Consider the following 25,945-nt stretch of genomic DNA (forward strand, 5'->3'; position numbering starts at 1 on the left):
GGCACACTTTAGTCAAATCTTCTGCAACAGGGAATTAAAATCTGTGTTCTTATTGGACATATTCAGGTAGTACATCCCCGTTTCACTCTGTTTCAAAATGTTTCTTCCTTTTTAAACATAACCCATCTCTTTCCTGTCAGTCTGGGACATAGCATGCTAGCTACAGCATGATGATGTGTATATTAATGGGGCATAGCATGCTAGCTACAGCATGATGACGTATATTAATGGGACATAGCATGCTAGCTACAGCATGATGATGTATATATTAATAGGACATAGCATGCTAGCTACAGCATGATGACGTATATTAATGGGACATAGCATGCTAGCTACAGCATGATGATGTATATTAATGGGACATAGCATGCTAGCTACAGCATGATGATGTATATTAATGGGACATAGCATGCTAGCTACAGCATGATGATGTATATATTAATGGGACATAGCATGCTAGCTACAGCATGATGATGTATATTCATGAACATGGGCTAGCAGGTGGAGACAGGTGGTTCTCTAATGAGCTGTCCTAATGACTGGCTGTGTTCACCTACTATGCAGTGCATTCACTATGACAGGGAACATTACAATGAGGAACGATACCACCTGGCAGAAGCATGTCGTATGGTGCAGTATACAGACCTCTGGACATGAAATGCACTAATGTCAAAATGTCTCTTTTTTCAGTGTGCAAGTCTTTGAAAGTATATATATATATATATTTTATCTACGATTATGAATCCATGATAAACAGTATTTCCATTAGACTGGTTTATTGTATAATAGCTAATCTCTTAGTGACTGGCTTCCTAAAACAGTAAGGCAATAGGAATGCATGGCTTAACAAGGGTGAAGTCTTCCTCATTGACCTACTGTACTAATAATTGAATCAAGCATCAAGTGAACAACAATAAAGGTGAACCACAATGAACTTTTATTATGCTATTCCGCTCTATTGCTATCTCATTATGACTAAATAAATTATTTGACCTAGCAGCCTGCCTAACTTGAGGGTGTAAAATAAGTCACACACTGTTATAAGCTACACTTCCTGGTTCCCACTCACAGGCCCACTTAGTCTGGTCTCTGGGTTGTAGTGTGATGTTTGTTTATAACATGGCTGTTCCTCTTCAGTATGAATCACTGGTTCTGACTATTCATGACCAGAGACGTACCTAACGGCTCGATTCAATCCGTTGTAGCGCAATTTACATTTGTTGCTATGTTTGGCCAACTCTGGATCTGGTGTCCATGTTGTTGCATTTGGCCAACTCTGAATCTGGTGTCCATGTTGTTGCATTTGGCCAACTCTGGATCTGGTGTCCATGTTGTTGCATTTGGCCAACTCTGGATCTGGTGTCCATGTTGTTGCATTTGGCCAACTCTGGATCTGGTGTCCATGTTGTTGCATTTGGCCAACTCTGGATCTGGTGTCCATGTTCTTGCGTTTGGCCAACTCTGGATCTGGTGTCCATGTTCTTGCGTTTGGCCAACTCTGGATCTGGTGTCCATGTTGTTGCATTTGGCCAACTCTGGATCTGGTGTCCATGTTCTTGCGTTTGGCCAACTCTGGAGCTGGTCGCCATGTTAATGCTTCAATATATAGCTCTGGTGGTACTGTCTGTCTGTCTGTCTCTCTGTCTGTCTGTCTCTCTGTGGGGGTGGAGGGGTATATGCATAGAAATATAATTATTAGAACAGACATTCCCATCCAAGTCAATGTTCTGTGATGGGTGGCCCGGTGGCCATAATGAATGTACCCATGCCAGGAAGTAATATAAAGTAATTCTATTTCTATGTGTATAGCTACCGTAGGTACGGTCTGTATGTACTAAAGTCTACAGAAGACCCACACTAGTCTACTCCTATTAGTAAATAGAAATATGAGTCAGTCTACAAGGTTCATGCTCATGACTTGACTATATATATATATATATATATGTATGAACTATGTTCTTTTCCAAACTTATTCATCTCAATTTTTCTTTTTAAATGTTTAAAATGGCTCACAATCTCCATATTTTCTGTCCTCTGCCAATCAATGTCTTCCTGAGTACTGCTACCGTCCAACATGGTATCCACCGTTACTGTATCACAGGAAGGAACAGCGTCCTCTTACACTCCACTGGGCACAGACGTCAATTCCACGTCTAGTCCACATTGGTTCAAAGTAATTTCATTGAAATGACGTGTAAACAACGTTGATTCAACCAGTGTGTGCCCAGTGGGACTCCTCTGTCAGGCTTTCACAGTATGTATATTTAAGTGCTACAGATCAAATGCTGGGGAAAGGTCCTGTTTATTGTCAGTTGTCCTTGTTAATACCAAGGCAATGTGTTAACACTCCCCTGAAGCTTCTGATTGGTCAGTTTAGTAAACTGTGATTGGCTTTCTGTCCAAGGAAGTAGTCACAGTTTCATCCAATCACACCACGTACATCCCTGATCCATCCAATCACGTCACAGCGTACATCCATATCGACAGTCCGTACCATCTCAGACCACTATGGGGGTGTCAGAGAAGACAGAACTAATAGACTCAGCCACAGACTTCTTCCTCCTTCCCTTCCCCAGTAACCCTCCCTCCTCATCTATCTCTCCCTGGTCCCCCTCCCCATCGTTGGGGTTCACCTTCCCGTTCAGCCCCTGTCCCAGCTCCTTGGGGTCGATGAAGGCCACGTGCCTTGGGTCAGTGTTGTTGATCAGGTCCTCATGGCTGGGTGCGGCGCTGAGCATGGAGGAGTGGATGGAGTCCTCATGGTTCTTTTTGGGGCAGCAGAAGCATCTGCAGGGGGTCAGGTACAGGTAGATGAGCACTAGGACCACGCTGGTCAAGCAGCCCACCAGGGTGGTGTAGGCCGTGTTCAGGGCTTCGCCGTTGCCGTTCTCCGTGAAGTTATGCACCTTTGGGAATTGATAGGAATGGAGTTGATTTTAATTCAATTGTTATTTACATTTTAGTAATTTTTCATTAATCCAGAGTGAATTGAATTGGTTTGAGCTGAATTGAATTGAATTGGTTTGAGCTGAATTGAATTGAATTGGTTTGAGCTGAATTTAATTGGTTTGAGCTGAATTTAATTGAATTTGTTTGAGCTGAATTGAATTGGTTTGAGCTGAATTGAATTGACTTTTATTGATCCCCAACGGAAAATGAAGATGTCACAGGATCATTGGACGTACAACATTACAACACACAACATGTATACATTATGAAACAGTATCCACATACCTTGAGCAGCACGTAGAGCGTCTCGTTGAGGGCTTCGCTCACAGCATAGCACGTATACGTCCCCGAGTCCTCCGACTTCACCGGACCTATCTGGAGACTACCATCAGGAAGTACCTTGGCTGTCTGATTAAACCCCTCCGTCACCACTACATCACCAGGCATCACCCAGGTCTTAGACAGATCCCTGTGTTTAGTATCACAGCGCAAGATCAGCGTCTGTTCCAGCCAAGCCTCCTCGTCCGCCTCGTAGAACGTACTACAGTTCATATAGTCTCTGTTCAGGTCGAAGACCCCCACCCTGCTTTTCTGGGACCCGGGGAGATAGCAGATGTACTCATCTTTAAAGTCCAGGGCTGAGTTGAGCCGGCGGATGTGCCAGTGGGCCAGGAGACTATAAAGGCTACAGTCACAGATCAGAGGGTTGTTGTGAAAGTAGAGACCGTTCTTTATCCAGGCAGGCAGCACCTGCAGCTCCTCGATGGGTGGAACCTATATTAGATTAAAATGTTTATATCCTCAATGAGTAAATTCATTTTGCAGCAATAACATAAAAACTCAATGAACATACAAAGTAACTGATAAAAACACCATTTACAATGTAAAAAACATCATATGATGCACCGTCACTAAACAGTAGATTAGATTGTGCAAAAAAGACAAATGGCCACATACAGTATGCACAAAACACAGGTAAAAGATGCTATGCACATGGGTCTTTCTATAAATAATGGGGCCAAATGTGTGACATTGGGATCAAATTTTCTAAATGGTTTGAAACAAAAAGAATGCAGTTCCACCTATGTATTTAGAGGAATATATGCAAATTGGCCCATAACTCCACCTATACAACAACATAAGCCTAGGATTATACACACATACAATTATCTGTAAGGTGCCTCAGTCGAGCACTGAATTTCAGACACAGATTCAACCACAAAGACCTGGGAGGTTTTCCAATGGCTCGCAAAGAAGGGCACCTATTGGTAGATGGGTAACAATATAAAAAGCAAATACTAAATATCCCTTTGAGCATGGTGAAGTTATTAATTACACTTTGGATGGTGTATCAATACACCCAGTCACTACAAAGATACAGGAGTCCTTCCTAACTCAGTTGCCAGAGAAGAAGGAAACCACTCAGGGATTTCATCATGAGGCCAGTGGTGACTTTAAAAGAGTTACAGAGTTTAATGGTTGTGATAGGAGAAAAATGAGGATGGATCAACAACATTGTAGTTACTCCACAATATTAACATAATTGACAGAGTGAAAAGAAGGAAGCCTGTACAGAATAAAAATATTCCAAAACATGCATCCTGTTTGCAACAAGGGACTAAAGTAATATTGCAAATAATGTGAGAAAGCACTTATCTTTTTGTTCTGAATACAAAGTGTTATGTTTGAGGCAAGTCCAACACAACACATTACTGAGTACCACTCTCCATATTTTCTAGCACAATGTTGGCTGCATCATGTTATGGGTATGCTTGTAATCGTTAAGGACTGGGGAGTTTTTCAGGATAAAAAAGAAATGGAATGGAGATAAGCAGGCAAAATCCTAGAGGAAAACCTGGTTCAGTCTGCTCAGATGAATTCACTTTTCAGCAGGACAATAACCTAAAACAGATGGCCATGTCTACACTGGAGTTGCTTACCAGGAAGACAGTGAATGTTCCTGAGTGGCCGAGTTACAGTTTTGACTTAAATCTGCTTGAAAACATATGGCAAGACCTGAAAATGGTTGTCTAGCAATGATCAACAACCAATTTGACAGAGTTTCAAGAATTTTGAAAAGAATAGTGGGCAAATATTGCACAATCCATGTGTGGAAAGCTCTTAGAGACTTACCAAGAAAGAGTCACAGCTGTAATCACTGCCAAAGGTACTCCTAGAAAGTATTTATTCAGGGGTGTGAATACTTACGTAAATTAGATATTTCTATATTTCATTTTCAATAAATTTGCAAACATTTCTAAAAACATGTTTTCACTTTGTCATTATGGGGTATTGTGTGTAGATGGGTGAGAAAACAAATCTATTTAATCCTTTTTGAATTCGCAACACAACAAAATGTGGAATAGGTCAATGGGTACGGATATTTTCTCAGGGCGCTGTACATCCTTTAAGCAGGGTTCATACAGACATTAGCAAGTCAAAGTCAAGGACTTGTAGGGACATTTCAAGCACTTAGAACCTAATATAAACTAAACAACAAAAAGAAACGCAACAACAAACAATTCCAAAGATTTTACTGAGTTACAGTTCATAGATGGAAATCAGTCAATTTAAATAAATCTATGCATTTCACATGACTGGGCAGGGGCGCAGCCATGGGCGGGCCTGGGAGGGCATACCACTTGGGAGCCAGGTCCACCCACTAGGAAGCCAGGCCCAGCCAATCAGAATGAGTTTTTCCCTGCAAAGGGGCTTTATTACAGACAGAAATACTCCTCAGCAACCCCTCTCCCCCTCCTAACAGTTCCTGGAGAAGTGGGTATACTCTAACTTTGCCAACAATTTCCAAAACGGCCCACCCGGTGAAGGAAATGCTCCCTGTGTGAAAGTCTATGAGAAACAGTGACACACTTAGAATGACCTAAAATGATCAATGCCATATTGGTATATATTTTGTGTAGTTACCGATTAAATCAAGTGTATATGCACCTAGCACTGTTGTTTGGTTAGAGGTGTTTCTCCGTAGTGTAGTGGAGAATATATCAGATCTTCAGTGGGCATGGCATATACTTACTTCTTAATCTCCACGATGAGTATCGAAGTAGTATAGTGGAGGTATATAATGTATCCTATCAATTAATAAGGTTGATGGAACAGATCCGAATGTTTAGCTTAAAATGTTGATCAACTATTATTTCTTTACATTTTAGGCGCAGCAATGTGCACGCACACAGCAGTAAATCCTACATGCGAATGTTCCAAAATGCAATTTGCGGGTAAACACCTTTCTAAAATGGGCCTCACACCTGCGGGCGGTTTCATGGACAGAGATAGAAATATCAGCTAGAAATTTTGAAAGAGTTGAGATTAAAGATGCAACAACTATCATTGGTTACTAGGATAATGGTTACTAGGATCATGTCTTTAACAGCTGCTAGACAATGAAAGGAAGAAAACCAACAGGAGAAAGCATATGAGAAAGTCTTCACATGAGATGAGAGTTAGCAAAACAAATGGATTGATGCAAATAATCATGCTATCATTCTGCCAGGTAGACATACTGTAGGCTTCTCTGTAGAAATAATCATGCTATCATTCTGCCAGGTAGACATACTGTAGGCTACTTTGTAGAAATAATCATGCTATCATTCTGCCAGGTAGACATACTGTAGGCTACTTTGTAGAAATAATCATGCTATCATTCTGCCAGGTAGACATACTGTAGGCTACTTTGTATAAATAATCATGCTATCATTCTGCCAGGTAGACATACTGTAGGCTTCTTTGTAGAAATAATAATGCTATCATTCTGTCAGGTAGACATACTGTAGGCTACTTTGTAGAAATAATCATGCTATCATTCTGCCAGGTAGACATACTGTAGGCTACTTTGTAGAAATAATCATGCTATCATTCTGCCAGGTAGACATACTGTAGGCTACTTTGTAGAAATAATCATGCTATCATTCTGCCAGGTAGACATACTGTAGGCTACTTTGTAGAAATAATCATGCTATCATTCTGCCAGGTAGACATACTGTAGGCTACTTTGTAGAAATAATCATGCTATCATTCTGCCAGGTAGACACACTGTAGGCTACTTTGTAGAAATAATCATGCTACAGATATACTGTAGGCTACTTTGTAGAAATAATCATGCTACAGATATACTGTAGGCTACTTTGTAGAAATAATCATGCTATCATTCTGCCAGGTAGACATACTGTAGGCTACTTTGTAGAAATAATCATGCTATCATTCTGCCAGGTAGACATACTGTAGGCTACTTTGTAGAAATAATAATGATATCATTCTGCCAGGTAGACATGCTGTGGCTACTTTGTAGAAATAATCATGCTATCATTCTGCCAGGTAGACATACTGTAGGCTACTTTGTAGAAATAATCATGCTATCATTCTGCCAGGTAGACATACTGTAGGCTACTTTGTAGAAATAATCATGCTATCATTCTGCCAGGTAGACATACTGTAGGCTACTTTGTAGAAATAATCATGCTATCATTCTGCCAGGTAGACATACTGTAGGCTTCTTTGTAGAAATAATAATGCTATCATTCTGCCAGGTAGACACACTGTAGGCTACTTTGTAGAAATAATAATGCTATCATTCTGCCAGGTAGACATACTGTAGGCTACTTTGTAGAAATAATAATGCTATCATTCTGCCAGGTAGACATACTGTAGGCTACTTTGTAGAAATAATAATGCTATCATTCTGCCAGGTAGACATACTGTAGGCTACTTTGTAGAAATAATAATGCTATCATTCTGCCAGGTAGACATACTGTAGGCTACTTTGTAGAAATAATCATGCTATCATTCTGCCAGGTAGACATACTGTAGGCTACTTTGTAGAAATAATCATGCTATCATTCTGCCAGGTAGACATACTGTAGGCTACTTTGTAGAAATAATCATGCTATCATTCTGCCAGGTAGACATACTGTAGGCTTCTTTGTAGAAATAATAATGCTATCATTCTGCCAGGTAGACACACTGTAGGCTACTTTGTAGAAATAATAATGCTATCATTCTGCCAGGTAGACATACTGTAGGCTACTTTGTAGAAATAATAATGCTATCATTCTGCCAGGTAGACATACTGTAGGCTACTTTGTAGAAATAATAATGCTATCATTCTGCCAGGTAGACATACTGTAGGCTACTTTGTAGAAATAATAATGCTATCATTCTGCCAGGTAGACATACTGTAGGCTACTTTGTAGAAATAATCATGCTATCATTCTGCCAGGTAGACACACTGTAGGCTACTTTGTAGAAATAATCATGCTACAGATATACTGTAGGCTACTTTGTGATGAACATTTAATAGAGAAGGTTTTTGGGAAAACCATTTCATTAAAACATTATTTTGATGAATTTATTCCTAGTATTTCATCCTTCCACAATATATTGTCCAGAAACAAATCTAGGGTTGGTACCCAAGCCGGCTGGTCATTCGTTCTATTGGTTTGGTTGCCAGAGATGTGACCTAGTCGTTCAGTCTTTTTGTTCTGTATCTATGGACGCGACCCAGTCGTTCAGTCTTTTTTGTTCTGTATCTATGGACGCGACCCAGTCATTCAGTCTTTTTGTTCTGTATCTATGGACGCGACCCAGTCGTTCAGTCTTTTTGTTCTGTATCTATGGACGCGACCCAGTCGTTCAGTCTTTTTGTTCTGTATCTATGGACGCGACCCAGTCGTTCAGTCTTTTTGTTCTGTATCTATGGACCCAGTCTTTCATTTTAAAATGTTCCATTGCCATACTGGCTGGCAATGTTCTTATCCCTTGCTAGCTAGCCAACTACGGCTAACTTAGAGTCACATCAAACAGTGCAGACAATAACAACAGTAGCTTCATTTGTTTAAGCTGTTTTCTAGTGACATTTATTTGGATACATCCATAACAATTAGGTAATGAGGCACAATTTTGCCTGGCATAGAAAATGTGCTCTCTCGTCAGGACACTGTTGTTCAGAGGAGCTAGCCAACAACACAGCAAACACAATCACTTCAAACTGAAGCTGGAAAGACTGCAAACTAGCTGCACTTCGTTTCATTTGACCTTTTTTCCAATAGACATTCCAATAGTATGTATCCATAAAAATTATGCCTGCTGATTCATGATTTCGACCGGCTGAGAAACGCTGACTGCCTCTCTCTCTCGTCCCGACCCCTACACGTTTATTACTATGGGACAGTTGGAGATCGAATTTGAATACTGAAACAATGTTTCAAATATCGGAGACAGAGAGCAAGGTTATTACAAATCTCTGCTGTTGAAAACTAAGTGTTAGTCTAAAAGAAATGTGAGATAATGTCTAGATACTTTTTATAGTGGAGATCAAGTTTATAAATTGCCTGGCTGGGCTGATGAGACAGTGGATTGAGCAGTCAGATGGAACAGAGTAAATAGGCATTTTAACTTCATAGATTTAGCCGGTGGTAATTTGTGGAATAGACACCCGGTGGAATGCGTTTTTAACCGATCATCATTCAGGATTAGACCCACCCTTTGTGTAAATAGACTACTTCAAGCCCCTTGTTTTGTTTAAATTGCAAGTGTAACATGGAAACCAAACGTATTTGTCCTGTTATTTCATTACCAGATCATATTGTGTATAAATTCACTAGGATATGTCAATTGTTGTCATTATACATAGAATAATGAATAAGAATAGGGTTTGGTGTTGCGCAATAATATATCCTACACAATTAGCCACACTGTAGACTGTGTCCAACCGGAGGCACAAAAACATATGAAAACATGAGCTCATTACCTTAATGCTTTCTCTGTTAAACCTCACAAGACCCTGCTGTAAATCAAGCAGACAACAACAGATGATCAACCTCAATTTGCTAGAAATATTAGATCCAATGTGAATACAGTCACAACTGTCCTCACCGGTGTAAGGAATGAGACATCAAAATATTCTGGACATTCTCGAACACCTTTTTTTCCCCACAGCACGTGGGTTGTTGTGACATCGCACGCACTATCACAACCGCTGTTTGTCACTTGACTTGTCATTCAGAAAATTCCTTCCTGGATCAGATGATGATGTGTTGAAAATATCACGGCATTATTAAACACGCTCAACACCAAAAGCTCATCCAACAAGTATTATGCATAATTATTGAAGAACCAGGTTAATGACAGTATCGATTTAGGTTTTAAGTTTCAAGGTAAAGGTGACTCTTTTGGTTAGAAGCATTCGATTTTGCAATCACATACATTTTGGGGGATTTGTGTGCCCATGAAAACTCTTTTCACCTGATAACATAAGGAGACACGAAATGTTAAGTAGCTACACTGCATTTCTGAGATCTCTATACAAAAAAACTGTCAGACAGATAGATCCAGGATTCAATGTCTAATTTAACTGATTAATGCTTAATATATGATATAACAACTTACACTTCCATAAATGCAAGGACAGAAAAGTTATGTTTTATGTCACACGATTTTGGACAAATCCGCCAAGACACCAACCATGAGAAAGGGTTAAACACAGGTTTTAAATCAATTTGTGAATTGTATTGAATATAGCTATTGTCACGCTCTGACCTAAGAGAGCTGTTTTTTTCTCTGTTTAGGTAGGTCAGGGTGTGATAGGGGGTGGGCATTCTTTGTTTTTTGTTTCTATGTTTTGGCCGGGTATGGTTTCCAATCAGAGGCAGCTGTCTATCGTTGTCTCTGATTGGAAGCCATACTTAGGCAGCCTTTTCCCACTTGGTTTTCTTGGGTAATTGCTTTCTGTTTAGTTTGTATAACCTGATGGAACTGTTGGCTGTCATTTTGTTTATTTTGTCTAGTGTTCGTTTTCATTAAAATATAACGATGATCACTCAACACGCTGCGCCTTGGTCTCCTCTATATGATGTCCGTTACAGCTATGCTCCCAACTTATATCTTAATGTAATGACATGACAAAAATTGGCAGATTATTAGCAATTAATTAAAAACAGCTGTAACAAGCTGTCTAGTGTAGGAAATCCTCACCCTAATTTATAGAAAGACCCACTTGCACTTCACATTATTATTTAATATAGATTTATGAACCTTGATCCTGTTGGAGGAGATGTCCATCAGGCTGAGTTTCTCCAGGCGGGTCTTGTCTTTAACCAGTTCCAGAGGGAAGCGTGAGATCATGTTCTGGGACAGGTAGAGCTTCTGCAGGCTGTGGAGACCCTGGAAGGCTGAGCGGTCAATCTGGGATATACGGTTGTTGTACAGCAACAGCACCTGCAAAAATTATGGAAATATGGATATTGTAATTATGAAATTGTACATTTTATCAAATAATTCAGCCGTTCTTTAAAAACTACAGTAGCAGTCAAAAGTTTGGATACACCTACTCATTCAAGGGATTTTCTTTATTTTTACTATTTTCTATACCGTAGAATAATAGTGAAGACATCACAACTATGAAATAACACATATGGAATCATGTAGTAACCAAAAAAGTGTTAAACAAATCAAATTATATTTTAGATTTTTTTTTAAGTAGCCACCCTTTGCCTTGATCACAGCTTTGCACACTCTTGGCATTATTTCAACCAGCTTCATGAGGAATGCTTTTCCAACAGTCTTGAAGGAGTTCCCACATATGCTGAGCACTTGTTGGCTGCGTTTCCTTTCCTCTGCGGTCCAACTCATCCCAAACCATCTCAATTGGGTTGAGGTTGGGTGATTGTGGAGGCCAGGTTATCTGATTCAGCACTCCATCACTCTCCACTCTCCTTAGTCAAATAGACCCTACGTTGCCTGGAGGTGTATTTTGGGTCATTGTCTTATTGAAAAATAAATGATAGTCCCACTAAACGCAAGCCAGATGGGATGGCATATCGCTGCAGAATGCTGTTTTAGCCATGCTGGTGCCTTGAATTCTAACTAAATCACAGACAGTGTCACCAGCAAAGCACCACCACACCATTACACCTCTTCCTCCATGCTTCATGGTGGGAACCACACATCCGGAGATCATCCGTTCACCTACTCTGCGTCTTACAAAATCACTGCGGTTGGAACCAAAAATCTCAAAGTTGGATTCATCAGACCAAAGGGCAGATTTCCACCGGTCTGATGTCCATTGCTTGTGTTTCTTGACCCAAGCAAGTCTCTTCTTCTTATTGGTGTCCTTTAGTAGTGGTTTCTTTGCAACAATTAGAATTGACCTTCTGCAGCAGAGGAAACTCTGGGTCTTCCTTTCCTGTGGCTGTCCTCATGAGCGCTTGATCGTTTTTGTGACTGAACTTGAAGAAATGTTAAAAGTTCTTGAAATTTTCCGCATTGACTGACCTTCATGTCTTAAAGTAATGATGGACTGTCGTTTCTCTTTGGTTATTTGAGCTGTTCTTACCATAATATGGACTTGGTCTTTCACCAAATAGGGCTATCTTCTGTATACCGACCCTACCTTGTCACAACACAACTGATTAGCTCAAACACATTAAGAAGGAAATAAATTCCACAAATTAACTTTTAACAAGGAACACCTGTTAATTAAAATGCATTCCAGGTGACGACCTCATGAAGCTGGATGAGAATGACAAGAGTGTGCAAAGCTGTCATAAAGGCAAAGGGTGGCTATTTTAAAGAATTTCAAGTATAAAATATATTTTGATTTGTTTAACACTTTTTTGGTTACCACATGATTCCATATGTGTTATTTCATAGTTTTGATGTCTTCACTATTATTCTACAATGTAGAAAATAATACAAATAAAGAAAAATCTTTGAATGAGCAGGTGTGTCCAAACTTTTGACTTGTACTGTTTGTAAAAGTCAGAATTGTAAAAACAACTATCTCTCTCTGTCTCTCTATCGCTCTCTATCTCTCTTTGTCTCTATTCCTCTCTGTCTAGCTGTCTCTCTCGCTCTCTCTCTTTGTCTGTCTCTCCCCCCCCCCGTCTCTGTCTCTCTCTCTCTCTGTCTGACTCTGTCTGACTCTCTCTCTATCTTTCTTTCACTGTCTCGTCTCAGTCTGTCTGTCGCTCTCTCTCTATCTGTTTCTCCTTCTCTCTCTCTCTCAATTCAATTGAAACGGCTTTATTGGCATAGGAAACCTGGGAAACATGGGAAACATGGGAAACGTGGCAAACATGGGAAACCTGGGAAACATGGGAAACATTGCCAAAGCAAGTGACAAAAAAACTAAGCAACAAAGAGAACAAAACAAAGACAACAACATTAAGAGTAAACATTACACACACAAATAGTTCCCAAAGAATAACAGTCTTTAAAAGAATAAATTATAATGGTTCTATTAGCAATTTAAAATGTTGCATAAGCTATGTACAGTGTTGTGACAATGTGCAAATAGTAGAATGTAAGAATGATGGGGGGTAAATATAGGTTATATTACATTGGTGTTTCTGACTCACTGGTTGACCTTTTGTTGTGGCAGCAAGTCACACATTTTGATGCTGGGATTGCACACTGCTGTATTTCACCTAACAGATATGGAAGTTTGTCAGAATGTGATTTGTATTCGAATTTTTTTGTTGGTCTGTGTAATCTGAGGGAAATATGTGTCGCTAATGATCATATATTTGGCAGAAGGTTAGGAGGTTATCTCTCTCTCTCTCTCTCTCTCTCTCTCTCTCACCTCCAGCTGCCCCAACGGTTCGAAGATGAACTCGTCCAGCTGTCGCAGGTCGTTGGAGGACAGGTCCAGGTAGCGTAGGTGTTTGACGTAGACGAAGGCCTCGGAGGAGAGGAAGTGAAGGCCGTTGTGACTGAGTAGGAGGTTGTGGAGTTTGGTGAGTTTCACCGTGGTCCACTCAGCCCTCAGCCGGGAGATGTCGTTGTAGCTGAGGTCCAGGACAGCCGTGTAGAGAGGCAGGCCAGTCGGCACCGTGGTCAGGTTCATCTTGGAACAGCTCACGATATTACTGGCACAGATGCAGGTCTTGTGGCAGTTGAGGGTTGAGGCTACCGCCCCAGAGGGGAACCAGAGGAGGGCCAGGGAGAGGTACAAGGCCCATTGAACCTGGACCCTCCTCAGGCTGGGAGAGGGAGAGGCAGACGGAGAGGGCTCTGGCAGGGCGTCTGCTCTGTGTGGAGGCAACATGCTAGTTGTTGGTGTGTTGTTGTTATTTAAGGAGCAGAACTTCCTGTATTATGGGTCTCTTCCTACACAGCATGGAGCAGCAGCTGGTGGAATCCCAGGCATCGCTTAATTGAGGTCTGAAAGAAAAGCAAACCAACTATTGTTGTTGTAAACAGAGATGGCTGTATCAATGCAGTCAAATTTTAAAGGTACAATACAGCCATTTTATATTAATATACAATCATTTCTGGGTAACAATTAAGAACCTTACTGTGATTGTTTTCAATTAAAATGGTGAAAAATTAACAAAAATAGCTTCTTAGCAAAGAGCAATTTCTCAAGCTAGAATTTTATTAGGACTGTCGGGAGAAGAAAACAGAAAATTAGCTGTTATTGGCAGAGGTTTGGAACACTATTTTGTATTGGTCTATTAACTAATTTACTGCCAGACAGGTCAAATCTCCATCCCACCAAAACAGGCTGTAATCTCAGGTGGTCTTTTCAAACAGCTCTGACACTAAAAGGGCATTCTCATCATTTTCAACGTCAGTTGCCTTTAAAGGGGCAATCTGCAGTTGCTTTATCCATTCTTTGCTTCTGAATTAATTAAATGCACCTATTGATTCTTGAAGAATATAACTTATGTCTCATGAGCTTAGTTCAACTGTCGTTCCCCATCAGAACCTAAAATATAAGCTTTTTTTCACTCCAATGTTTGTAAACAAAGCAAATGTAAACAAACACTGTATAGTCTCAACACAGGGTTAAAACTATAATGTTGATATCATGGATGGTCAGTCCTTGTATCCATAGCTATGTCTATCCGTTTGAGAGTGGTTACATTTCTCCATCCCCAAATCCCTCAGCTTTTTACCGAAACAATGGTGAGGAAAAACGCTTTGTTTCAAATGCTGATTGACGCTTTAACAAATCGTTTGTTAGTAATTTTATTAGTTTTTACATGCACAGTGCTGGTGAATTCAATGTTGCATTGCTCCATTCCATTTGATCCAAAACACAGCAATGGATCAATTCATGGAAATGTTGATAAATTATAAATGATGTATCCTACCTTCACGTCAAATCAGATTAAGCCATTCTCTGAAATTAAATCCATCCGCTACCAAATCGGACACGTCTGTTTATAATTTGCACCTCGTCTTAGTCCCTTACAGTAATAGTCTATCCAATGTAAAGACAAGTAGCGGGATGCAGGGCGAAAAGAAGAGAGCGCTGGAGAAATCCTTCCTGGCTGTATTACCCAGATCCTGACAACACACTGCTCCGCGCCGCATCCAAAACGCGGTATAAAATTACGCAAGGATAAGATTATGTAAAAATCTAAGAACACATGCCCTTGTTGGACCGGTGGCACTCACCCAACCTGAATTAATGACAGAGATCAATTCAACGCCAGGTAGTCTGATGATGTATTATGTTCACGAGGACAAGTGGTCTGGTCAGCCAAGCGGCGGCCTTCGATTCCTTACGTATTCTGCAGCAAATCAGTGCGTTTTCTCTTCATGAGTCGCATTGTCAGCAGCATCTCTGCGAGCTGAGGTGGTGAATCATGGGAGCGCATGAGCAGTCTAGTCTTGCCAGAAGAAATTGTTCGTGTTTTTTTTCTTATTCGTAATACTCCAGTCTGTGTAGTGTCACTGCTGCCTACAGCAACTGACCGACTTTTGTAGACGTGTTTTTTTCAATACTAGACCAACAATGACTGGTGACCTACACTCACACTGCGATTCTAGCGGTACCCACTCCATAAAATCCATATTTTAACCTACGTATTGTGATAATCGGTTGTTTGATCTATAACCTGTTAGTTCATATGCCCCGCGACCGTGATATATAGGCCTAAATTCAACCACACCTTTGTTTCATCACAAAACCGGATAGAAACCTCTGTCCAGTGAAGTCCACAAAGCATATTGCATGTACAGTAACAGACAGTTACATGACCATTTTTGGACGGCTAAACAACTATTGATTTAGAACCACAGAGTTACCGTAAGGCGTAAAGAAAAACAGGAGCTGCCTCCACTATTCCAGCAGCATTTCAACATCATCAAATCACCTCTGCTTAGTCTAATACAGTGACAACTAAAATATACCCAAAACAACTCAGTCCAATAAGATAAATATGATGTGGCTGTCCATGGTTCTGATTTCTGTGTGTGTGTGTGTGTGTGTGTGTGTGTGTGTGTGTGTGTGTGTGTGTGTGTGTGTGTGTGTGTGTGTGTGTGTGCAAGTAGAAAAACATGTGGACTCACCCTACTTGTAGAGAAACACCAATGCCATCCTCCTCTCTTTCAAGTTGATGAAATGTTCTGTCACTCTGTCATACTGTACATGCTTTTATTGTTGTTGTCCTAGGCTACCTGGCTAAAATGCTTGCTCCCTAGCCTAACTTCCACCATGGGCAACGTTAGCTAGTTAACATTAGCCTTCTACATCTAGCTACATATTGAACTAACATCCTCTCAGGTCAGGGGCACAACAATGTATGAATTAATGGTTGGATCAGAATGGCCGTTATAACCATTGGCCAGAACGGAGAAGTAAAACCACAAGTCCACATCCCTATCTCCATCCATGGCTAATTTAGGAAAGGTCCCATTTTGTCTAGCTAGCCACCAGAGGACAACACCACAACGAGAAGCAACAATTCTAGTTTTTCTGTCAATGATGTATGCTCTCAATGGGATTTGATAGGAGTGACGCCATATCCAAGCTGGCTTCCCTTGACACTTTTTTTGGTGTGCCAGAACCATTCACAGTTGAGCTCGCTCAAGTTAAGCTCAACGCTGATTGACAAATGTTTTATACTTTCTTTGTCAATGGAGGCCAGATGGTTGCTGGCTTCCCTTGCCTTTCAGCGCTGCGGGTGGCAACAATGTCATACTCGTTTGGACCAGACAGAATCAGATATATGGCCTACTCATAGAGAGACAGAGGGGTGCTGTTTAACTCGCTTGGATGCTTTCTCCTGTGAGACACATTCAGCCTCTTGCAAATTGAAGGAAAATTATGAAACACAGAGAGAATAACATATATATACAGTGAGGGAAAAAAGTATTTGATCCCCTGCTGATTTTGCACGTTTGCCCACTGACAAAGAAATGTAGGTTTATTTGAACAGTGAGAGACAGAATAACAACAAAAAAATCCAGAAAAACACATGTAAAAAATGTTATGAATTGATTTGCATTTTAATGAGGGAAATAAGTATTTAACCCCCTCTCAATCAGAAAGATTTCTGGCTCCCAGGTGTCTTTTATACAGGTAACGAGCTGAGATTAGGAGCACACTCTTAAAGGGAGTGCTCCTAATCTCAGCGTGTTACCTGTATAAAAGACACCTGTCCACAGAAGCAATCAATCAATCAGATTACAAACTCTCCCCCATGGCCAAGACCAAAGACCTCTCCAAGGATGTCAGGGACAAGATTGGAGACCTACACAAGGCTGGAATGGGCTACAAGACCATCGCCAAGCAGCTTGGTGAGAAGGTGACAACATTTGGTGCGATTATTCGCAAATGGAAGAAACACAAAAGAACTGTCAATCTCCCTCGGCCTGGGGCTCCATGCAAGATCTCACCTCGTGGAGTTGCAATGATCATGAGAACGGTGAGGAATCAGCCCAGAACTACACGGGAGGATCTTGTCAATGATCTCAAGGCAGCTGGGACCATAGTCACCAAGAAAACAATTGGTAACACACTACGCCGTGAAGGACTGAAATCCTGCAGTGCCCGCAAGGTCCCCCTGCTCAAGAAAGCACATATACATGCCCGTCTGAAGTTTGCCAAAGGACATCTGAATGATTCAGAGGACAACTGGGTGAAAGTGTTGTGGTCAGATGAGACGAAAATGGAGCTCTTTGGCATCAACTCAACTCGCCGTGTTTGGAGGAGGAGGAATGCTGCCTATGACCCCAAAAACAACATCCCCACCGTCAAACATGGAGGTGGAAACATTATGCTTTGGGGGTGTTTTTCTGCTACGGGGACAGGACAACTTCACCGCATCAAAGGGACGATGGACGGGGCCATGTACTGTCAAATCTTGGGAGAGAACCTCCTTCCCTCAGCCAGGGCATTGAAAATGGGTCATGGATGGGTATTCCAGCATGACAATGACCCAAAACACACGGCCAAGGCAACAAAGGACTGGCTCATGAAGAAGCACGTTAAGGTCCTGGAGTCGCCTAGCCAGTCTCCAGACCTTAATCCCATAGAAAATCTGTGGAGGGAGCTGAAGGTTCGAGTTGCCAAACGTCAGCCTTGAAACCTTAATGACTTGGAGAAGATCTGCAAAGAGGAGTGGGACAAAATCCCTCCTGAGATGTGTGCAAACCTGGTGGCCAACTACAAGAAACGTCTGACCTCTGTGATTGCCAACAAGGGTTTTGCTACCAAGTACTAAGTCATGTTTTGCAGAGCGGTCAAATACTTATTTCCCTCATTAAAATGCAAATCAATTTATAACATTTTTGACATGCGTTTTTCTGGATTATTTTGTTGTTATTCTGTCTCTCACTGTTCAAATAAACCTACCATTAAAATTATAGACTGATCATTTCTTTGTCAGTGGGCAAACGTACAAAATCAGCAGGGGATCAAATAATTTTTTCCCTCACTGTATATAAAAAAAAATTGGGTGCAGGGGCTTCCCGTGGCAACCATGAATACACGCCACTGGGTACCACGACAAGCTACTCCAATACTAGGCTACAATGACTTACTACTGTATCCTAACCTCACACAGATGAAGAAGACACTCTGTCTGGTCCTCCTGTCCTGCTCTAAAGAATGAGCGTTAAAGTGACTGATCAATTACCTTACCCTAACATGTGTCCTCCCTGGCCATGATGCACTAGTAGAAATGTCATCTTTTCTCAAGATTAATGGGTGCAGAATGAGATGCATCTTTTCGGCATGGAAGAAATTAAATTAAATCACTCATTCAATGCAAAAGTCTATTCCCTGAGCTCAGTTTATACAATAGTTTATACCCTCAGCTCAGTTTAAACAATAGCCTATACCCTCAGCTAAATCTATACCCTCAGCTCAGTTTATACAGTAGTCTATACCCTCAGCTCAGTCTATACAATAGTCTATACCCTCAGCTCAGTCTATACAATAGTCTATACCCTCAGCTCAGTCTATACATTAGTCTATACCCTCAGCTCAGTCTATACAATAGTCTATACCCTCAGCTAAATCTATACCCTCAGCTCAGTCTATACAATAGTCTATACCCTTAGCTCAGTTTATACCATCAGCTCAGTTTATACAATAGTCTATACCCTCAGTTCAGTCTATACAATAGTCTATACCCTCAGCTCAGTCCATACAGAAGTCTATACCCTCAGCTCAGTCTATACAATAGTCTATACCCTCAGCTCAGTCTACATTTGTCACGGTTGTCTAGGACCGGTGGAGATGTGGAATCAGGAGCAGGAGACAGAGGGCCGGAGCAACAGTGTTTTAATGATAAATGCAGAACGCAATAGCCGTAGGGCACAGGGCGCGTGACGAAGTCCGCCAGGGGAAAACACATTCCCAAAAAATAACACTTTGGAAAAAGCGCACGGGGCGCAGCCCGGCAATACACTGGACAATAATCAGCGAAAAAAAAGGAACAGCTACACTCGCACTGTCTAGAGTAGACAATAAACCTTCTCCCCTACCTCACCTCGCTCATCAACTCATCCTTGACCGCTGGCTACGTCCCTTCCGTCTTCAAGAGAGCGAGAGTTGCACCCCTTCTGAAAAAACCTACACTCGATCCCTCCGATGTCAACAACTACAGACCAGTATCCCTTCTTTCTTTTCTCTCCAAAACTCTTGAACGTGCCGTCCTTGGCCAGCTCTCCTGCTATCTCTCTCAGAATGACCTTCTTGATCCTAATCAGTCAGGTTTCAAGACTGGGCATTCAACTGAGACTGCTCTTCTCTGTGTCACGGAGGCTCTCCGCACTGCTAAAGCTAACCCCCCCGCCCTCCTCTGCCTCGCTGCCTGCGTGCCTCGACCCCCTCCCCTCTCCGGTGGGCACCCGGCGCGGCCCACGCTGGAGCGCCTCCTGACAGGTCGCTTCTACCAGGTGGCGTGGCGAGAATCTGTCTCCGCACCATGCGCTCTCACCACTGGTGTCCCCCAGGGCTCTGTTCTAGGCCCTCTCCTATTCTCGCTATACACCAAGTCACTTGGCTCTGTCATATCCTCACATGGTCTCTCCTATCATTGCTATGCAGACGACACACAATTCATCTTCTCCTTTCCCCCTTCTGATAACCAGGCGGCGAATCGCATCTCTGCATGTCTGTCAGACATATCAGTGTGGATGACGGATCACCACCTCAAGCTGAACCTCGGCAAGACGGAGCTGCTCTTCCTCCCGGGGAAGGACTGCCCGTTCCATGATCTCGCCATCACGGTTGACAACTCCATTGTGTCCTCCTCCCAGAGTGCTAAGAACCTTGGCGTGATCCTGGACAACACCCTGTCGTTCTCCACTAACATCAAGGCGGTGACCCGATCCTGTAGGTTCATGCTCTACAACATTCGCAGAGTACGACCCTGCCTCACACAGGAAGCGGCACAGGTCCTAATCCAGGCACTTGTCATCTCCCGTCTGGATTACTGCAACTCGCTGTTGGCTGGGCTCCCTGCCTGTGCCATTAAACCCCTACAACTCATCCAGAACGCCGCAGCCCGTCTGGTGTTCAACCTTCCCAAGTTCTCTCACGTCACCCCGCTCCTCCGCTTTCTCCACTGGCTTCCAGTTGAAGCTCGCATCCGCTACAAGACCATGGTGATTGCCTACGGAGCTGTGAAGGGAACGGCACCTCCGTACCTTCAGGCTCTGATCAGGCCCTACACCCAAACAAGGGCACTGCGTTCATCCACCTCTGGCCTGCTGGCCCCCCTACCTCTGAGGAAGCACAGTTCCCGCTCAGCCCAGTCAAAACTGTTCGCTGCTCTGACACCCCAATGGTGGAACAAGCTCCCTCACGACGCCAGGACAGCGGAGTCAATCACCACCTTCCGGAGACACCTGAAACCCCACCTCTTTAAGGAATACCTAGGATAGGATAAAGTAATCCTTCTAACCTCCCCCCCCCCCCTTTAAAAGATTTAGATGCACTATTGTAAAGTGGTTGTTCCACTGGATATCATAAGGTGAATGCACCAATTTGTAAGTCGCTCTGGATAAGAGCGTCTGCTAAATGACTTAAATGTAAATGTAAATGTAATAAACAATCCCGCACGAGAATCCCAACTGAAAATACACACTAAATAACCCCCCACTAATGACAGACACAAAACAGGTGCGGGATAGACAGACAAAACCAAAAGACACAGAAGCAACGATCGGTGGCAGCTAATAGGCCGGCGACGACGACCGCCAGGCGCCGCCCGACCGAGGAGGGGCGTCACCTTCGTTAGATACTGTGACAGTACCCCTCCCCTGACGCCGGCCTCGGGGACGGCCCGGAGGGGAGGCACCGGCCGATCCGGACGGCGACGGTGGAATTCTTGTAGCATGGGTGGATCTAGAATGTCCGCCGCTGGGACCCAGCACCTCTCCTCCGGACCGTACCCCTCCCAGTCCACAAGGTACTGCAGGCCCCCTACCCGACGTCGGGAGTCCAGGATGGCTCGGACTGTGTACGCCGGGGCCCCCCCGATGTCCAGGGGGGGCGGGGGGACCTCCAGCACCTCATTGTCCTGCAGCGGACCAGCTACCACCGGCCTGAGGAGAGACACATGAAACGAGGGGTTAATGCGGTAATATGAAGGAAGTTGTAACCTATAACACACCTCGTTTATCCTCCTCAGGACTTTGAACGGCCCCACAAACCGCGGACCCAGCTTCCGGCAGGGCAGGTGGAGAGGCAGGTTCCGGGTCGAGAGCCAGACTCTGTCCCCCGGGTTAAACATGGGGGCGTCACTGCGGTGGCGGTCAGCGCTCTCCTTGTGTCGTTCACCAGTCCTCCTTAGGCACTCCTGGACACCATTCCAGGTCTCCTGAGAGCGCTTCACCCATGCCTCCACCGCAGGAGCCTCCGTCTGGCTCTGTTGCCATGGCACCAGGACCGGCTGATACCCCAATACCACCTGGAAGGGTGACAGGTTGGTAGAGGAGTGGCGCTGAGAGTTCTGGGCCATCTCGGCCCATGGCACGAACTGCGCCCACTCCCCTGGCCGGTCCCGGCAATACGACCGCAGGAACCTGCCCACATCCTGGTTAATGCACTCTACCTGCCCGTTACTCTCGGGGTGGAACCCCGAGGTCAAGCTGACCGAGACCCCCAGCCTCTCCATAAACGATCTCCACACCCTGGACGTGAACTGGGGACCCCGATCAGATACGATGTCCTCGGGCACCCCATAGTGCCGGAAGACATGGGTAAACAGGGCCTCCGCGGTCTGCAGGGCCGTAGGAAGACTGGGCAAAGGGAGCAGACGGCAGGACTTAGAAAACCTGTCCACAACGACCAGGATCGCCGTATTCCCCTGGGACGGCGGGAGATCCGTGAGGAAATCCACCGAGAGGTGAGACCAAGGCCGTTGTGGAACGGGGAGGGGCTGTAATTTCCCTCGAGGCAGGTGCCTAGGAGCCTTGCACTGAGTGCATACCGAACAGGAAGATACATAACGCCAAACATCCTCAGTCAAGGTGGGCCACCAGTACCTTCCCTTCAGGCCCCGCACTGTCCGTTCCAACCCAGGATGACCCGAGGAGGGTAGAGTGTGGGACCATCGGATCAGGCGATCGCGAACACCAAGCGGAACGTATTTCAGGCCCACGGGACACTGCGGTGGAGTGGGTTCTGACCGACCCGCCCGCTCGATGTCCGCATCCACCTCCCATACCACCGGTGCCACCAGACAGGAGGCGTGAAGTATGGGAGTAGGATCGATTGTCCGCTCCTCGGTGTCGTAGAGACGCGACAGTGCGTCAGCCTTCCGGTTCCGGGAACCTGGAATGTACGAGAGGGTAAAGTGAAACCTCGTAAAAAACATGGCCCACCTTGCCTGACGGGGATTAAGCCTCCTCGCTGCCCGAATATACTCCAGGTTACGGTGGTCGGTCCAGATGAGAAAGGGGTGACGTGCCCCCTCAAGCCAATGTCTCCACACCGTCAAAGCCCTGACCACGGCTAATAGCTCCCGGTCCCCCACATCATAGTTGCGCTCCGCCGGGCTCAGCTTCTTAGAAAAGAATGCACATGGGCGGAGCTTCGGAGGAACGCCCGAGCGCTGCGATAGCACAGCTCCTACCCCAGCCTCGGACGCGTCCACCTCCACTATGAATGGCAAAGAGGGGTCCGGATGCGCCAGGACAGGTGCGTTGGTGAACAGAACCTTCAGACGATGGAAGGCTCTGTCCGCCTCTGCTGACCATCGTAGCCGCACCGGCCCCCCCTTCATCAGTGAGGTAATGGGAGCCGCCACCTGGCCAAAACCCCGGATAAACCTCCGATAATAATTAGCGAACCCCAAGAACCGCTGCACCTCCTTCACAATGGTTGGGGTTGGCCAATTACGCACAGCCGTCACGCGGTCACACTCCACCTCCACCCCCGAGGTGGAAATGCGATATCCTAGAAATGAGATGGCTCGTTTGGAGAACTCACATTTCTCAGCCTTGACGTATAGGTTATGCTCCAGCAGCCGCCCAAGCACTCTATGCACCAGGGACACATGCTCGGCGCGTGTGGCGGAGCAGATCAGGATGTCATCAATGTACACCACCACACCCTGTCCGAGCATGTCCCGAAGGACCTCGTCCACAAAGGATTGGAAGACAGCGGGAGCGTTCTTTAACCCATACGGCATGACGAGGTACTCATAATGGCCCGATGTGGTACTAAATGCGGTTTTCCACTCGTCTCCATCTCGAATACGCACCAGGTTATACGCGCTCCTGAGATCTAATTTCGTGAAGAAGCGCCCCGTGAAATGACTCCACTGCCGTAGCAATGAGAGGTAGCGGGTAACTGAAACCCACTGTGATAGCATTTAGACCTCTATAGTCAATGCACGGGCGCAGACCTCCCTCCTTCTTCTTCACGAAAAAAAAGCTAGAGGAGATGGGGGACTTAGATGGCAGAATGTATCCCTGTCTCAAGGATTCAGTGACGTATGTATCCATAGCCACTGTCTCCTCCTGAGACAGAGGATACACGTGACTCCTAGGAAGAACCGCGTCGGCCTGGAGGTTTATCGCACAATCCCCTCGTCGATGGGGGGGTAATAGAGTCGCCTTCGTCTTACTGAAGGCGATAGCCAAATCGGCATACTCTGAGGGAATGTGCACGGTGGAGACTTGGTCTGGACTCTCCATCGTAGTCGCACCGATGGAAACTCCTATGCACCTACCTGAGCACTCCCTCGACCACCCCGTAAGAGCCCTCTGCCTCCACGAAATCTGAGGGTTGTGCGTGGCTAGCCAGGGGATTCCCAGTACCACCGGAAACGCTGGGGAGTCAATGAGGAACAGGCTGATACGCTCCTCATGACCCCCCCACGTCTGCATAACCAGTGGCACTGTGACCTCCCCTACTTGGCCTGACCCTAGCGGTCGACTATCTAGGGCGTGCACGGGGAAGGGGTGGTCCAGCTGAACCAGGGTATCCCTAACCTCTTCGCTAACCCACGATCCATAAAACTCCCAGCTGCACCTGAATCGACTAGTGCCTTATACTGGAAGTGAGGGGAAAAATCAGGAAAACAAATGGAGTTGTACATGTGGTCGACAGGGGGCTCTGGGTGTGGCTGGTGCGGATTCACCTGAGGGGTCGAAGTAGTGCTCTGCCTGCCCTCCGAACTCCCGGGTGGACCTCTCCAGCACCGGTCCGCAGTGTGTCCTCTGCGCCCACAGCGGGTGCAGGAGAGACCCCCCCCTCCGGTCCTCCTCGACGCAGCCCCCCCTATCTCCATGGGCTGTGGAGTGGGAGGACTGGGAGGCGGAACGAACAGGCCCCGACTTGAACGTCCCCGGGCAGCCAGTAGGTTGTCCAGTCTAATGGACAAATCCACCAGTTGGTCTAGGGTGAAGGCGTTGTCCCTACAAGCCAGCTCCCGGCAGACGTCCTCGCGAAGGCTACACCTATATTGGTCTATCAGGGCCCGCTCGTTCCACCCCGATCCAGCGGCGAGAGTCAAGAATTCCAGGGCGAAATCCTGAGCGCTCCTCGTCTCCTGTCTCAAATGGAATAGACGCTCACCCGCCGCCCTGCCCTCCGGGGGATGATCGAAAACCGGGTGAACTCAGGGTAGTCGCCCCGAGCCGAGTCTGGGCCATCCCAGACTGCATTGGCCCATTCCATTGCATTGGCCCATTCCAGGGCTCGACCCGTGAGACACGAGACGAGGACGCTCACCCTCTCTTCGTCGGAGGGGGGGGGGGGGGGGCAGACGGTCGCCAGGTATAGTTCCAATTGGAGCAAGAACCCCTTGCACCCAGTGGCCGTCCCATCGAACTCCCGGGGAGGAGTAATCCGGATACCGCCGGCGCCCGCTTCAGTGGGTGTGGGTAGGGGCGCAGGGTGAGGGACCGGAGCTGGTCCAGCTGGGGAAGCACCTCTCTCCCAGTTCTCCAACCGGGCCAACACCTGGTCCATGGCCGAGCCTAGGCGGTGGAGGAGGCTGGCGTGGTGAGCCATGGACGGCGCTTCTGCTCCTGCTGACTCCATAGTGGTGCGGGGTTCTGTCACGGTTGTCTAGGACCGGAGGAGATGTGGAATCAGGAGCAGAAGACAGAGGGCCGGAGCAACAGTGTTTTAATGATAAATGCAGAACGCAATAGCCGTAGGGCACAGGGCGCGTGACGAAGTCCGCCAGGGGAAAACACATTCCCAAGAAATAACATTTTGGAAAAAGCTCACAGCCTGGCAATACACTGGACAATAATCAGCGAAAAAAAGGAACAGCTACAC

General features: G+C 45.1%; 1 protein-coding gene across 1 annotated transcript; it reads right to left on the reverse strand.

Moving 5' to 3' along the window:
* Nucleotides 1-914: 914 nt before the first annotated feature.
* amigo1 (adhesion molecule with Ig like domain 1) lies at nt 915-16,377 on the reverse strand. Its single transcript, XM_014134315.3, has 5 exons — nt 15,060-16,377; nt 13,544-14,124; nt 10,996-11,178; nt 3,235-3,723; nt 915-2,906 (listed from the first exon to the last, which is right to left on the reverse strand). Exons 2-5 carry the CDS (start codon nt 14,006-14,008, stop codon nt 2,499-2,501), a joined length of 1,545 nt encoding a protein of 514 aa, XP_013989790.1. The 5' UTR covers nt 14,009-14,124; nt 15,060-16,377; the 3' UTR covers nt 915-2,498.
* Between the last annotated feature and the right edge of the window lie 9,568 nt (nt 16,378-25,945).

This window comes from Salmo salar, chromosome 13 (genome assembly GCF_965601325.2).
Source record: "Salmo salar chromosome 13, fSalSal1, whole genome shotgun sequence".
NCBI lineage: Eukaryota > Metazoa > Chordata > Actinopteri > Salmoniformes > Salmonidae > Salmo > Salmo salar.

Coding starts and splice junctions, on each gene's coding strand:
- amigo1 (XM_014134315.3), bottom strand. CDS start 14,008: ATGTTGCCTCCACACAGAGCAGACGCCCTGCCAGAGCCCTCTCCGTCT. Junction 3,724..10,995: donor TCTCCTCCAACAGGATCAAG/GTTCATAAATCT, acceptor AATCTAATATAG/GTTCCACCCATCGAGGAGCT. Junction 2,907..3,234: donor CGCTCTACGTGCTGCTCAAG/GTATGTGGATAC, acceptor CAATTCCCAAAG/GTGCATAACTTCACGGAGAA.